At 38.3% G+C, this 16508-nt stretch overlaps 1 protein-coding gene across 1 annotated transcript in view; it reads left to right on the top strand.

The window, feature by feature from the left end:
* Positions 1-13920, top strand: part of LOC131041315 (uncharacterized) — an 85412-nt gene extending 71492 nt beyond the window's left edge. The window contains exon 10 of the mRNA XM_057974358.2: positions 13033-13920. Within this exon, the coding sequence (XP_057830341.2) occupies positions 13033-13624 (592 nt within the window). The 3' untranslated portion in view covers positions 13625-13920. The remainder of the gene's footprint in view (positions 1-13032) is intronic.
* The last annotated feature ends 2588 nt before the right edge of the window (positions 13921-16508 follow it).

The following is a 16508-nucleotide window of genomic DNA, read 5'->3' as shown; positions in this document are numbered from 1 at the left end:
GTAAGGACTTATACCTTGACTATGTATTTTGGAGGGTTCCTCCTCTTGCACATATTGTCTATCTTCAGACCATATGGACTTATAGGATTTTTTGGAATTGATGTACCAGGAGTCATTTTTAGATTGGTATACTTACTTTTTAATCAGTTTATATATATATATATTCCTTTGTGTTAGAAAACAATACCATGCTACTAGATACCAATATTAATAACAATCTTAATTCGCATTGTAAGTGACGGTCAATGTTCTTGTCTATGAACGGATCCCAAGGTTACTGGGAAACGCGTCTCTAGACACCCGGAATGCATCTCTGGTATTGCGATGCGTCTCCCGTCTTCGAAACGTCTCGGGAGATTGCAAGGTTTGCAGGTTGCCTGATTAGGAGTTCTTCTAAAGTCTCCAATGTCTCCTACCGCAAGTTTTTCCGTCTCCCGCCAAGATTTCAGAGTAAAATGCAAATATTAAAACAGAAAACGTAGCACAGAAATAAATGCAGCGCTAAAGGGAAAGAGACAACACAAAAAAAAACGTGGCGCTAAAGGGAAAAACGTAGATGTGCATACTTGTGAAATCGATTAAATTCACTTCACATTCGCATAGGCTTAGGGCTTTTTTTTTAATAAAATATATTTGCAAACAATGCTTTTTTGGGGGTTTCTTTCAAGTCGGAGGAGAAGAAATAACAGACTATTTTTTCATGACTTGGAGCATGTTGAGCTGAAGATACGGACTCTATTGCTTCAGGTCGAAACAAAAAAGAAAATACGGACTCTACACTTCAGGTTGGCTGCCACTATTTTTTATATTAAATATTTCGATTATAATTATTAGGTTTTGTTTTTATTTTAAATTTTAGTTTATCCTAATAAACTTTATATCTTTATATTTTATATTTTAAACATTTCCATTTGTTATTTAATTTTTAATTTTTTATTCAATATATTACAAGTTAATATTTTTAAATATTTAAATTTGATTTATAATTATAATATATTTATAATTTTAACATTTAAAATTTAATGTATTTATTATAGCAGCAGCGAAGGAGACGAGGAAGGCCCAGTTCCAGGCAAGGAGTGAGCCTTGTATTGACTTATAGCCCTATCATGGTTTTGATAATATATACATGATAATGTATTAGAAAGTTATGTATGGTTGGGATATGATAGTAAAATATCTCTGGTTTTGTTAATTGTTAGAGACAGTAGATCTACTATGTATTCCATCCCTATTTTGCTATTCAGGGATTGTTGTAGCTCAGAAGTCTACTCTGAGATAAATAGTAGTGATATGTGTTGATGTTTGTAGCTATAGTCGGATCCTTCTATGGGCGACATAGCTTATATAATTGTCTAATTGGCCTATCGGCCTTAGACAATTATAGGTTCGAGTTATGGACACTTATTTGCACTAATGTATTAATCACATATGTGCCGATTTGCTTTTGTAATTATGGTTTATATTTATCATGTAAAATGGCCAACTTGGGAGTCCGCCACCTCTATGTATTGAAACGTGTTGTTCAGAGAATAGCCGACCCTTTGTGAAGGTTCACTTGCAATATATTTAAGGGAGATTGAATCTCCACTCATAACGATTGAACATACACAATTCTACAGCAGACTGAATTTAGAAGAGAAGTGCTCGGGGGAGACAATTGGGAATTGTCTATGGTTGGGGGAGGGCAAATCATTGCCCGTGGTTAATCGAGCACACCTAAAACATGGTATTAGAGCATATTCGATCTTGTGCCTATTCTTTCATAAATCAATTATCATAGCAATGTGTAGATTAGAGACAATGATATAAACGGCGATGAGTCTTCTCACGATAAGTATTTGCGTTGGGAAGCGCAGATACCACGATATACAAATGCAAGTCGATAATTATGTGAACTTGCCATTACACAATCACAAAAGGATATGAACTCTGTGTGTCTGATCCGAAGATATGGTTGTTTCAAATAGAATCTGTGTCTAAACATATATGTCCGCTCAATGTCTGAATGTCGACGATTGCAGAGTTCGTGAATCTAAACAAGGAGGATGCTGTCGAACAAACTATTTACTGTATATCGTTCTCCTGAGTATTGAGTTGTGTCTCTGATTAAGGCTAGTAAGAGTCTAAATGTTGGTGATGTATATGTTGATGAATATCTGGAATGATTAGCGACTCAATGGTGTTGTATGGTATTTTGGAAAATACCGGACCGATTCCTTATTGATGAATGTTCTACAATGGCGTGACCAATGTCTATATTGTCACCCGAACTGTTTATCGATATGTGATTTCGCGGCACTGGTATGATGTGTCGTAGAGATGAATATTGCTTGAGATCCTTCGTATATTCGCTAGTATTATCGCCTGTTCACAATGATGTGGAGATGTATCGTTTGATCGCTGGGTATGAAGATCAATGAAGTCACCATATTTCAAGTCGCAGGAATTCCAAATTGACTCGATTGCCATTGGTATCGCTGAATGCTCAGGCAAGTATGGGTCGCGGGTATTGCAAAGTGTTGATGATGCTGATCGGTGATTGCTAGTATGCTGTGATCTCAGGTGAATAGTATCACAATCTCAGATTGCTGTTGTGAAATGTATGTTTGATTGTAGTGCCACGATGCCACCCAAGAGGTATAAACCTCTAGTATAAATGGAATGCCGAGGCATATATATGTGACGCAAATGTCATAAATATCATTGCCTTGTTATCGCAGAGATGTCCGCTCGATATGATATGCAGCCAAAATGTGATAATCTCTGCCACCACCTCCAATGATGCCATGATTGGATTATACTGGTTATCGTGCTGGTATGTAAGCGATATGATCTCCAAGGATGCCGTGAACAGTGATAAGGATGATATTGATTTTGTTGATGTTGAAGATGGGTGTCGATCCTAGCATGAAATGGTATCGCTGATTAATTCGAACTACAAGGCTAGAAAGAACAAGACATTGACTTAAACTGAGACGCTCTCTCTGCACCACATTATACCGTTGTACAAGTGTGCCTTTTGAGTCAAGAACATTGTGATCTGTTTGAGGGCCCCCTAAACCTACTGGTTCATCACGATTGAGTTCCTTAATAATTTTGAATATTGAAGGGATGATTGTCTTCAAATTGGAGAGTGGGGCCTGCCCCCGTTGTCCTTAAGGACTGAGTTGAGACATCTCTCGAAGAGGAAGAGTCTATACAGATTGTGATCAGGTTCTTTGAAGAGGAGGAATTAACATTCAGAGGGAGTTTGACAAACCATTTCAGGCAACCTTGGATGAGGAGGTCAGAAGGTTGATATCAGATCAAGAGGGAGCCACGTCATCATAAAGATTTGTTAATGCATTCTTCTCTGCGAGAGAAGTTTGAGGTGCAAGCCCTTGTTAATGCATTCTTCTCTGCGATAGAAGTTTGAGGTGCAAGCCCTTGTTAATGCATTCTTCTCTGCGAGAGAAGTTTGAGGTGAAAGCCCTTGTTCCACCCTCTGGGAGTAGCCATCGAGAACATCATGATGAGATGACGACATCACGTTGAGGATTTCGTGATGGGCACTTGTGTTCATTTTCATTTCCATTCATGGGAGTAGCCATGATGGACCCATCCTCCGGGACTAGCCATGGTGGTTGTGTTCATTTGCATTTCCATTCATGGGAGTAGCCATGATGAATCCACCCTTTGGAAGTAGCCATGGTGGATGTCTCTCTGTTACTCAGATATCGAGAAGGATTCCTCCCTAGCTAAGAGGGAGTGTTGATATTTGTAGCTATGGTCGGATCCTTCTATGTCCGACATAGCTTATATAATTGTCTAATTGGCCTATTGGCCTTAGACAATTATAGGTCCGAGTTATGGACACTTATTTGCACTAATGTATTAATCACATATGTGCCGATTTGCTTTTGTAATCATGGTTTATATTTATCATGTGAATGGCCAACTTGGGAGTCCGCCACCTCTATGTATTGAAACGTGTTGTTCAGAGAATAGCTGACCCTTGGTGAAGGGTCACTTGCAATATATTTAAGGAAGATTGAATCTCCACTCATAACGATTGAACATACACAATTCTACAGCAGATTGAATTTAGAAGAGAAGTGCTCGAGGGAGACAATCGGGTATTGTCTATGGCTGGGAGGGCAAATCATTGCCCGTGGTTAATTGAGCACACCTAAAACATCAATATGGCTCTGTATATAATCTGAAGAGATCCGAGAAGGGTCATTTTGTAAAGATGTAAATTTCTGCTTATATTAATACAATACGGCTATATGCCCTTTACCAAGCAAAAAAAATAAAAATAATAATTAATATTAAATTTGTAAGTATTATTTTTATTATATTTTATATATTTAAAATACTATTTTATTATTTTTATTTATGATGTCTCCAAGTAGCCCATCTCCTGGTAACTATGGCAGATCCAATCTTGTATTAACACCCATATTATATTAACTATCCAAGTGTATTCATGATTTAAGTATTTTATTGCAATACAAATGGCATGCATTTCAAATCTTAAGGGCCTACAAGCCACAAAAATAAAAGACAACAGAAAATAAAATCAATCCAAGAGAATACGTCTACAAGTGACTAGAAAATATTAAGTTTTTTCGACATTTTAGGTTTTTTTTTGTATACTCGACTAGGTCACCAAATCCAAACATGTCTAGTGCGAATTCAAACTTGTTAACATTTTGGATATAAGTGGGCACAACACCCAAGCCATATCCAAGCCTTATTGTAACCATATCTGTATGCATACTGGGGAGGGGAGGGCATATCTAGTAACCCTGGCTGATAAATATAATATTGTGTAATGAATTTAAGAAGAGAAAAATTGAGTCTCAATTGCCTTTGAGCTTTCTTCACCTCAATTTCTTTAATACTACTTGACTTTCACAAAATGGTACAATGCAATCACAAAAATTATGATGTAGACGAGATGTTGAAAATAGGAATGAATGAAAATATGAAGAAATATTTGAAAGGAAATATGACTTATTCCTATTTGATCTAAAGAGAGAAGCACTGCAACTAAACTGGATCTAGAACAATTTCAGTAGAGTAATAGCACAGAAGATGAGATGGCCTAGGAAAGCGTTGTAAAGGAAAAACTCAGCCTCCAAAGCACACCCAATATATCATTCTTCAAGAAAATTACAAAACACTTGAAATGCGTCAATGTGCATCAACTCTTTGAATTTGGGGAATTCTGGCTGCATAACCCTGCATAAAATTGACCATCTGATCTCCATTCCAAGCCCAATATGTAGGCCATGAAGACCTAGGATACCGCCAGTGGATTTCTTAAGCCATAGGCTCTAAACAATGAGCCAAAATATGGACCCATGTGCCCCTCTCTATTAAAACAATGCGAAAACACGCAATGGATTTCAAAGAATTGATTGAATAATCAGAATGAGCAAAAGGCTCATAAATAATACAAGCTATTTACAAGAATAGCAAGTTTCTAAAAAGAAACTGCTGAGAAGATCGAAGACGATCTTTCTAAAATAGAATGTACACTGAATGAGCATTAATACTAAAATTAACATATTTTAATATTCTATTACCCTCCCTTAATGCTCAATCTATTAACTACACCTATAGACCCCCTGAATTTTACAAATTTATCAGGACCAAGGGGCTTGGTGAATATGTCTGCTGGCTGCTCCGAGGTAGGAACATACAGCAACTGGATGGATCTGTCTTCGACCAGCTATCGAATATAGTGACAATGCGTTTCCACATGCTTGGTTCTTTCATGGAAGACTGGATTCTTGGCGAGTTTGAGCACTCCCTGATTATCACAGAACAAGGGAGTAGGACCTGCCTGGGAGACATGCATATCCGCAAGCATTCGCCGAAGCCAAACCGCCTCACAAGATGCCTTAACTGCTCCCCGATACTCTGCTTCTGTCGAGGAGAGAGCCACTGCCTGCTGCTTCTTACTAGTCCATGTGACAGCACCAGATCCCAAACTAAACACATACCCTGCTGTAGACTTACGGTCATCAACCGAACCTGCCCAGTCAGAATCTGTGTAACCACTGAGTATAGGATCAGAACTCCGAGTGTACAGAAGTCCATAATCAGAAGTGCCACTCACATAACGCAGCACACGCTTCGCTGCTAACCAATGATCAGCCTTAGGAGCTGTCATGAAGCGTGAAATGTAGCTCACTGCAAAACTGATGTCAGGTCTAGTAGCAGTAAGATAGATGAGGCTGCCCACTAGTTGCCTGAACAGAGATTCATCCACAACTGGTGAGGATGACTGAGCTGAAAGTTTGAGCCCGGGTTCCATAGGAGTAGAGGCAGGTTTGCAATCCTGCATTCTGAACCTGTCCACAAGACTTCTGGCATACTTGGACTGAGAGAGAAAGATACTGGTCTTAGTCTGCCAGACTTCAACTCCTAAGCAGTAATATAGAAGTCCCAAATCTGTCATATCAAAAGTGTGGCACAAATCCTGTTTGATCCCAGTGATCAAATGTGCTGAACTGCCAGTAATGATTAAGTCATCCACATAGACAACCACAAACAGAATATCATTACTAGTATGCTTGATATACAGATTTGCATCAGATGGACTCCGCTGAAAGCCATGATCTATCAGATACTTATCAATTTTCATGTACCAAGCCCGAGGAGCTTGTTTCAGACCATAGAGTGCTTTGACTAGTCTACAGACCTTCTGTTCTTGACCAGCAACCTTGAATCCTGGGGGTTGCGTCATGTAGACTTCTTCCTGTAAGTCACCATTCAAAAAGGCACTCTTTACGTCCATCTGATGGACTTTCCAACTGAACTGGGCTGCCAAGGCAAGAACGAGCCGTATGGTACTCATTTTGGCTGTAGGAGCAAAAGTCTCCTCGTAGTCAATGCCTTCTTTCTGTGAGAACCCACGAGCAACAAGACGAGCCTTATACTTGTCTAGGGTTCCATCAACTTTGTATTTTACTTTGTACACCCATTTGCAGCTAATGGGCTTCTTCCCTGAAGGAAGATCAGAAAGGGCCCAAGTGTGATTCTTCTGAAGATTCTGGAACTCAGCTTCCATAGCCTGTTCCCACTCAGGTATACCTTTAGCCTCTGAATATGTCTGAGGTTCAAAAACACTATGTATGTTAGCCATGAGGGCAAAATTGACTGTATGCTGCTGTTTGCTCTTATTACGGGAGGTTCTACCCTCAATGAGCTCAGTATCCCTGAGATCACCAATGGTCTTGGCCCACCATTTAGGCCGGAGAGTAGAAGTGCTAACATCTGGAGGGGCTGGAAGAGGCTCAGGATCAGGAACAGGAGCAGCAAGAGGAGGATTATTCTCCGGAGGGAACTCAGGTAGTGCATCATCGAAAATAGATTCTGCATCATCCCTCCCATCAGGCGAACCTAATGGAATAAGAACACTGTGAGGCTGACCCTCATAATTCTGCTCAAAAGAAGGGGACTGAAAGAATCCTCTGTCTTCATCAAATACAACATCACGACTGAAGATAAGACGTTCAGTGTCTATATCTATCAGTCTGTAGGCCTTATGGTGATCACTGTATCCTGTCATCATGAGTTTCTGACTTTTGGAATCCAACTTGGAGCGCTTAGCATCTGGAATCCAAACATAGGCAACAGAGCCAAAAACCTTCAGGTGGCTGATCTGAGGCTTCCGACCAGACCAAACCTCTTCTGGAGTCTTCCCCTTAACAGCCTGAGTAGGAGAGCGGTTAAGAAGGTAGACAACAGTAAATACTGCTTCAGCCCAATACTTATTCGGAACACTCCTGTGTTGTAACATAGAACGAGCCATCTCAACAACCGTACGATTGCGACGCTCGACAACACTGTTTTGCTGAGGAGTGTAGGGTGTAGTCAACTGGCGTTTGATGCCATGGGTATCACAGAAGTTGAAGAATGCAGAAGAACAAAATTCCCCCCCGTTATCTGTCCTAAGAGTAATGATACTGTGTCCAGACTCTTTTTCAACAAAGGACTTAAACTTCTGAAAGATACTAAATACATCTGATTTATGTTTAAGAAAGTACACCCACATCTTTCTACTAAAATCATCTACAATGAGCAAAAAATATTTGCAACCAGTAACAGAAGATGTATTCATAGGACCACAAATATCAGCATGAAGTAATTGAAGTACCTTAGATGCGCGCCAAGACTTTCCATGTGGGAATGAAGTCCGATGCTGTTTGCCAGCTTGACAGGCGCCACATACTCCAAGATGCTGAGTCTGAATATCAGGTAACCCTGAAACAAGTCCCTCCCGAGACAGCTGAGAGAGATACTGAATGTTGAGATGTCCATATCTCTGATGCCACAAAGTGCTAAGAGGAGAAACACGAGCTGCCAGAGCCACTTCAGGAGAATCACCAGTGTCAAGGAGCCTATATAGGCCATGATCCTCTAGACCAACAGCAACAGTAAGACGAGTCTCCCGATCAATGATGGAGCACTTGTGAGCACTGAACACCACATCTAGTTGAGGAGAATTCCTCATAATCTGGCTGACAGAGAGCAGATTAAGTTCCATTCCAGGAACATAATACACATTCAGAAAAAGAAGAGTCCTGCCACCAGACTGTATCTGAACAGTGCCTCTGCCAACAACTGTATACTCCTCACCTCCGCCAAATACAACGGAATCACTGAAAGGTGAGAAGTCTGTAAACCAGTCACGCCGATGAGAAAAGTGACGTGATGCACCAGAGTCGATGTACCAAGCAGAAGACCTGGCATGATCTGAAGACCTCTTTGCCATAAAAGCATAAAAGGCGGACTCCTTCTGCTCGGAATGTTCCGCAACATGCGCCTTCTGGTGTGACCCTCCCTGCTTCTTTTGTTCAGAAGCGAGCCTCTGATGGCAATCTTTCTTCATATGGCCGTACTTGTGACAGTAATTGCACTGCACATTTTTCTTCTTAGCTCCATCCTGTGTCTGAGAAGAGCCTTTCTGCTGAGAAGACTGAGAGGACTGAAATTTGCCTTTATCCTTCTGAAAGGATTGAGCTGTGAAGGCATTTTCCGAGGAGGCTGATGTAGTACTACTACCAAATTGCTGTTTCTAGCGATCCTGCTGGAGAAGTTTGGTGCATAGTTCTGAAAACTTCAGATCAACATTAGTGGAAGTAATATTGAGGGTTTCAATGAAGTGTTCATACGATTTCGGAAGACTTTTTAAAGTGATTACAACCATGTCTTCTTCCTCCATAGTCCGACCAATAGCTTCGAGTTGATCGCGAATGTCCTTAATCCTCGTGAGGTGCTCCTGTAAGGACATACGTTCGTCCATCATAATGGAGAACAACTGATTCTTCAGAAAGAATGCTCGGCTCTTGTCGGATGTCTCATGCAATTCCTTCAGATGCTTCCAAATGTCAGAAGCTGTCTTGCCAGAAGGAATCTGCGGTAACTGATCATCAGTTACTGAGAGTTTGAGAAGCATGACTGCCTCCCGATTGCGTTCATCAAACTTATCTTGATCTGCACCAGGTGTACCAGGACTGAGTTCTTTGCCCAAAACAAGCTGGTCAAGACGCCTATATTCAAAAATGGTCAACATACGCTGTTTCCAGATGTTGTAGTTGTGACCATTAAAGCGTTGACTGCCTTCTAACATCAGATTGGTGAGAGAAGCCATTTGCACGTTTCCCAAGAAAAATTCCTGGCTGACCCAGAAAAAAACAACCCAGAAAAGTGTGCAAAAAAACCCAGAAGGATTCTCCTGTCAGAATCTGGATTCGTGGGCTCGAAAATCGAGGCACAGAAATCGAGGCACCCAGAAAAAATGGACAACAACCCAGATGAGAGTTTGAAAAACCCACCACGAATCTGCAAGAAAAACTGGACTTCGATAAAAACTGGAGGTAAGAACTTCAATCGAAGTTTGCAGAGGTCGGCGCCATTGTTTGCAGACAGAAAATGATGCAGAAAAATGGCGAGTTGCAGGTGGCGCCGCTGGAGATGACGAAGCCGAAGCCTGCAGACGTGTTCAGATCGCGACGCGAACAGATCACGGAGCACGCGGGTTTGCTGGTCGCCGAACAGGTCACGGAAACAGGCGCGGGTGGCGTTGCAGGCGGAGGTCGCGACACCGAGAGCAGAAACGAGCCCTGGGTTTGCACAGAGCCGCGGACACCACCAGGGACGAAGGTTGCAGACGGAACGCCAAAAAACTACGGCCCGAAAAAATTCCTCCTGTAGCTCTGATACCATAAAACAATGCGAAAACACGCAATGGATTTCAAAGAATTGATTGAATAATCAGAATGAGCAAAACGCTCATAAATAATACAAGCTATTTACAAGAATAGCAAGTTTCTAAAAAGAAACTGCTGAGAAGATCGAAGACGATCTTTCTAAAATAGAATGTACACTGAATGAGCATTAATACTAAAATTAACATATTTTAATATTCTATTATCTATGAATAACTCTGAACATAAAATGCAACTTCTGATTGGCACATTTGACCCCTATGACCAAGGGGCTCAAGTATAACTTACGAGCACTCCATGTAGAGACAATAACTACACTTACACACCTCTCTCAGATGACTGTCATTAGCCAGTCAATGGTACTAATCAGAGTCCACATTGTAACCCCCTATTCAGTGACATCTTACAACTGCTATGACCAATGACACATGGTAGAGAGTGCTGACTATGAAATGCCAATATTCCTTAAAAGTGGGGCACCCTTTTCCATGCGAGTGCATGGTTTACAATATTTTACCAATAGTAAACAATTACGTTAGCACTAGAACTTGCAATGTGTACAACGTCTTGTCTCAACAATATTTGTGTGAACAAGATTACAAATTATAGCAGATTATATATTTGCTCTTCAAGCCATATTGTTTTAGATGGCTGTGAGACATTTGCTAATGTGCTGATAAATTGACTGCAAAAAACCTCCAGGTTCTTTTTGAATATGGTGCAATTTTCTTGTTCTCATGTATCTCTAATTTTTCAGTCTCAAATAGTTCAGGTGCACAAGAAATGTCATACAAACAAAAGAAATTCTTCCAGTTATTTGTATTGTTTAAATTTTAACTTTTAACTTTTAAATTATACGGCTTTATATGGCACAACAGACGTGTCAATTGTACCATTATTTTCTCTATTGTTTTCTTCAGAAGCCCCTAATTTTCAGTCTCCAATAGTTCAGGTGCAAAAGAAATGGTCATACAAACAAGATAACTTCAGGTTATTTGCTTGATTTAAATTTTAACTTCTATGGTGTCAAATGGCACAACAGAAGTGCCAGGTGTACCATGTTTTCTCTCTTGCTTTCTGCAGCAGCCATTGTATTCTGATACTAATTTTTTTAAACTGTTAACATGCAAGGATATAAGCTTGTGGTGTGTGTGAAACAATGTTCTGTCACCTATCAATTTACATGTAATTATACAGTTTTTAATTGTGAACTGGAAATAAAGCTTGCAAGTATCCCATCTGCAAATCATAGAAATCACGACTGTTTGTTTTAGCTATGTACCATTAAGAGATATTATGCAGGCAATTTCCATTCAAGGTAGCTCTCCATTTTTACACTTGATACTTCTGCCACAGCTCTAGAATTGTTGCAGTACACACCGAAAAGGCAGAAAACACTGGAATTGAATCGGAGCTCTTGTATGGATAATGATCCAGGACTCTTACACAACATCAACCTGAGGAATGAACTCTAGCAAAAGAATTACAAACCATAAATTGTTACACATGTCATTATCAGTAATGATCGCTGTTGAAAAGCTCTTCTCCATGTACAAAGCTTCATAGTTTGTAGGATTTCGGTTGTCCTCTAGTTTCTCTATTCATACATTTATTTCTATGCAATTTTGCTGGCTTCTTTGTGAACTGGGAGTTTTACTGTCAAACTCTCTGATCAAGTTTATATGACCTATACTTCTTTTTATTTAATTAAACTATTTTTTAATAAAAAATTAAGGCCTTTTTTCAGTTTTAGGTTTCTGAAGGGTTTTGTAAAATAATAAAAATGTTAATTTTGATGAGTCACAACTCGCACAGTATGGTCATTGTAGCAATGAAATGCATGTTCTACTCTTTTTTTCTTGGTGCATATCCCTTTGATTTTATGAACGTATTTGACTTGAGAAAACTTACACTAGTTTGTTTGATCACATTAGTTGTAGCCTTGTACGGTTGACTTCTTAGCGTGTTATAATATATCCTGCTTTAATCAATGTATGGTCTGGATTCTGATGGGAGCCACATGACAGCAATATTCATGGTTTAAGTTTATGTCATAGGATTCATCTCGACCCCAATTTCCACACTGGAAATGTTCTGTAATTACTGAATATAAAAATATGCACTCAACAATTGTGACAAATTTGTCATCTCAGTGAAGTTTATGACAAGTACATGTATTTTCTAGAAAAAGCAACATATCTGGCTACTACTGATAGACTGGGAAACATCTATATAATGCTGAAGAACTGATCCGATACATAAAAAAGTGCAAATTTTATACATTTTTGAAAATATCTATCGTTGCCAAATTGAACTGATCTGATACATAAAAACGGTACAATGTTTATACGTTTTTGAAACTATCGATCTTTGCCAAATTCCTACTTTCTTAATTTTGGGGATGCTACCATTCCCACGCTTGGATCTGTACATACACTTATTGTAACCTTGATTTAACATGTTTAAAGACTTGCATTAGTATATATATTTGCGCTTGCTTTTAGATAATGCATTAAGAGAATATTTTATTTTGGATTTTCACAGGATGGTCTTGATAAAGTGCATTTCTGTAATATTAACAAAATAAAGTATACCAACAAAATAGAAAGATGCACTGCTACTGAATCCAGTTTCACGTTGGCCTCACTGGCAGACATCTGAATTGATAAATTAGCCACAATGTTAATGGCACACAAGAAAATAATCTAAATTGGACAGTTAATGGATTATGTGTAAGCTGATCATTGCTTCTTGTTTGTATGGTTTTTAATTTTTGATAATGATTCTTATTTTATCGTTGCAGACACTCAAATCAAATGGGATCTGTTGAAGTAACACATCCAAATGTGGACATACAGAAGATCACGGATATACCGGTAGAATCACTCGTGCTTGCAGATTGTAACAGTCCGATGAAAAAGTCAACAAATGGCCCACAGGATATCATAGATGGTTCACATCCTAGTGAAACTGCATTAATTCCTACTGCTGGCAAAGCTAGTTATGTGTTGATGAATGAATTGAAAGTTCAACCATCTGATCCAAACACAAAGATTTTTACTCCAGAAAATGCTGCAAATTCTGCATTAATTCCTAATGCTGGTGAAGCTAGTTATGTGGTGATGAATGAAATGAAAGTTCAACCGTTTGATCCAAACACACAGGTTTTTACTCCCCCAGAATATGCTGCAAATTCCAGTGAAATACATTTCATGACCAAGCTAGAAGATGACCACCATGAGGCTACATGCCCACCTTCAGAAATTGATCCAATTAAGACTCTTGGAAGTCCTGATGGACTTAGTGGTCAGCTGATCTCAACAGATGAAACTTCTGCAGACAAGATGCAAAATTTAAGTTTAACTAATAACAATGGAGCGCCAGATGACGCTTGATCAAACTTCCTGTATCATTAAAATCTAGTTCATACTCTTTTGACAGGCAGGGCATTTACTGTTTTTCCTTGTTTCGAAAGTAAAATTTTGGTTTGGATTCAGTTTGACCACTAATAAACGCTAGAATTTCAGAGGAACACTGCCAAACATGCTCAAATTATTGTTAAAAAATTTAATGAAATCAATCACATTCTTTAAATCACAGTTAACATTGGAAATTATGACATTCCTATATTTTGATTTAGGATGCCTTCATAAAATATAACAATATAATACAGCCAACTAATTTATTCCTATTGCATTGTATGTGAAAGAATTGTTTTACAAGAGGCCTTACTGGTATTAACTATGAACAAAGTGAGTTTAAAAGGGTTTTAATTTTTTAAGCAATTCTTTGTGTTGGATGAAATGCAAGCTGTAAATTGCCTCACAAATCCTGAGATTTCCTTGATGTAGTTTTTTGGTACTGTTTAGGCTTGCTCTCATTGATTGCAATTAACCAATAACAGTTTTGAAAGTGCAGACTTGTAAATTTTGAACTGGCCATTTTGTCATGGTAAAATTTGTATGTTAGGTTTGAGAGACACTGACACAAAATTTGCATTCTTCCAGTGGGTATTAACTTAAAAAGAAATGAACTTCGGACAACTGCAAGAAATTGTGAAATTTAATTTTGAAATCGTATGACCAGTACAAGCTAGCATGAATTTCATAAAAATGACGAGTATGTTATTTATGCTCATGATTTTTTGTAGTCAACAAAAGCGTGCAATACAAAATATATTTAAATTTGTACTGCACAGATAATGAATTAGGTTGGGTTTATTAGAAATAATTGTATATAGAAGCTGCTGCAGATGGTAAGACCTCAATATTCAATATACAAATATATTTTGATATACAATAAATGTTGCAGTGATAATGGATTCTTCATATAGTACTCATATAACCCTTCATTGTGATTATGCATAATCACTGATTTTTGAACTCAATAATCTATAATTATGGCAATATGTTACATAACATAGTTGTGTCCTTTCAATACCCTGCTTACCTCAATAAAAAATATAGTTGTGTAATTAGAGAGACTCACTTTGAGTTGGACGAATCCATTATAGAGTAAGCAAAGTTCTCAATCAAATTCTAAAGAGCTTTCATATACCCTATAATTTTCTTTTTTGATATAATTTTTTATTTTTTTTAGGTGAAAGTCCAGAGCCTATAATATATAAGATAATATAGAGAAACAAATACATAGAGAGAAATAAGTCAAAATCATCCTCAAGTCTGAGAGAAGCCTCCTATCAGCTAATGCCCAATCAGCCTGATTGGGTAAAAAAGACATGCTAAAGATAGAGATTTTAGCATGGCAGATTACCCTTGACCCCCTAATACTAAATGTGGGATAAGACAAAATTACAGCCTCTATACAAATAGATATAAGCCACCCGAATTGTTCTTGCACCTGGCTTGAAAATGAGAATAGATTTTGGTAGATATAAGCAACTCGAATTGTTTTTACACCCGGCTTGAAACAAAGAATAAATTTTGGTCAGGCAGAAATCCCTGAACCTTGTGAAGAAGCTGCACCCAAGCCATGAATGAACGATAGGAGAGCTGAGCGAGGCACTGAATCAAACGTCAGATGGTCTTTGTTAAAAAAAAAACCCGCACCAAATGTCCCCTGAGAGTGCGAGCAAACTATTTTGAGAAGCTGGCTAATCCCACCTCGAACTCCTGTGCGGATAATCTCTTTGAAAAAGCAATCTGTCTTAAAACAATTCCCAACATCAGAGGTGGCTTGCCATGTCATATGCCATAGCATGACTGTATGCCCTGCATAAACCTGTTAACTATAATAATCCCTGCAATAAAACACACAATATTAGATATAAAATAAATTAAACTATCTGCCACGGGATTGAAATCTCTGTGGTTCTGATAAGCAATCCTCCATTTTACATGGTCCCTTTAAGTTACCCAGACCTCTTTTTTATGATCTAGCTGCATCTTCTGTCATTTGAGCATAAAGATACAAATCTTCCCTTATTTGTTCCTCCATTAGAAACTGCTCACCCATTTCTAAATCGCAGCCTTTGTTAGCCAAAATATCTGCTAACTTATTTGCTTCCCTGTAGCTATGATAGGCATAATATTCCTGGAAATTCTGAAGCAATGCCCTGCTCTCTTGAATAATATAGTTAATATTCCATGAACTAGCTTGAGATCTTTGCATTCCTGAAATGATATTAATTGAGTCTCCCTCAATAACCAATCTTTCTATCTTCAGGGATATAGCTAGATTAATACCAAAATGAAGAGCCCTAGCTTCTGCTAGGTTATTCGATCCATCTGAAATCTTTGCATAACCTGCCCTAAACACCTTTCCTTCATGATTACGAATGACACAACCAACACCTGAAACCCTTGGGTTCCCCTAGCTGCACCATCAAAGTAATTTAAGTATTTTGCTTTTTTTTTATTGTTGTTGAGGGTTTAGTATTATGATGAAAAATTAGGGTCTCCATATGTTAGCTCTGATGATGCTAATAAGACATTAGTTATTTGGTGAGCAGTGGTTGAAAATATTGGTGGCAATGATGCATGGCTGCATATTTCTATTTGTCTAATAGTTTTTGGTAGTTGTCAACATGTATCTAGAAATTTGGCAATGGAAAGTGACTCGATATTAGTAACTAGAAATGTAACAAGGATGATAATAATCAATGGTAAACCAAATACATCTACATCAATTAAGAGAGATTCACACAAATTATGAGATGCAAAAGAAAACCTACATAAAACTAACAAAAAGAGAATTAAAATTAATAAAATGATATAAACAAAAAAGCAATAGAAGTATCAAAATACAAGTAAACAAGAT

The sequence above is a fragment of the Cryptomeria japonica genome, chromosome 11 (assembly GCF_030272615.1).
Source record: "Cryptomeria japonica chromosome 11, Sugi_1.0, whole genome shotgun sequence".
In the NCBI taxonomy this organism is placed as follows: domain Eukaryota; kingdom Viridiplantae; phylum Streptophyta; class Pinopsida; order Cupressales; family Cupressaceae; genus Cryptomeria; species Cryptomeria japonica.
Note: the sequence above shows the minus strand (reverse complement) of the source record. Positions and strands in the feature narration are given on the sequence as shown.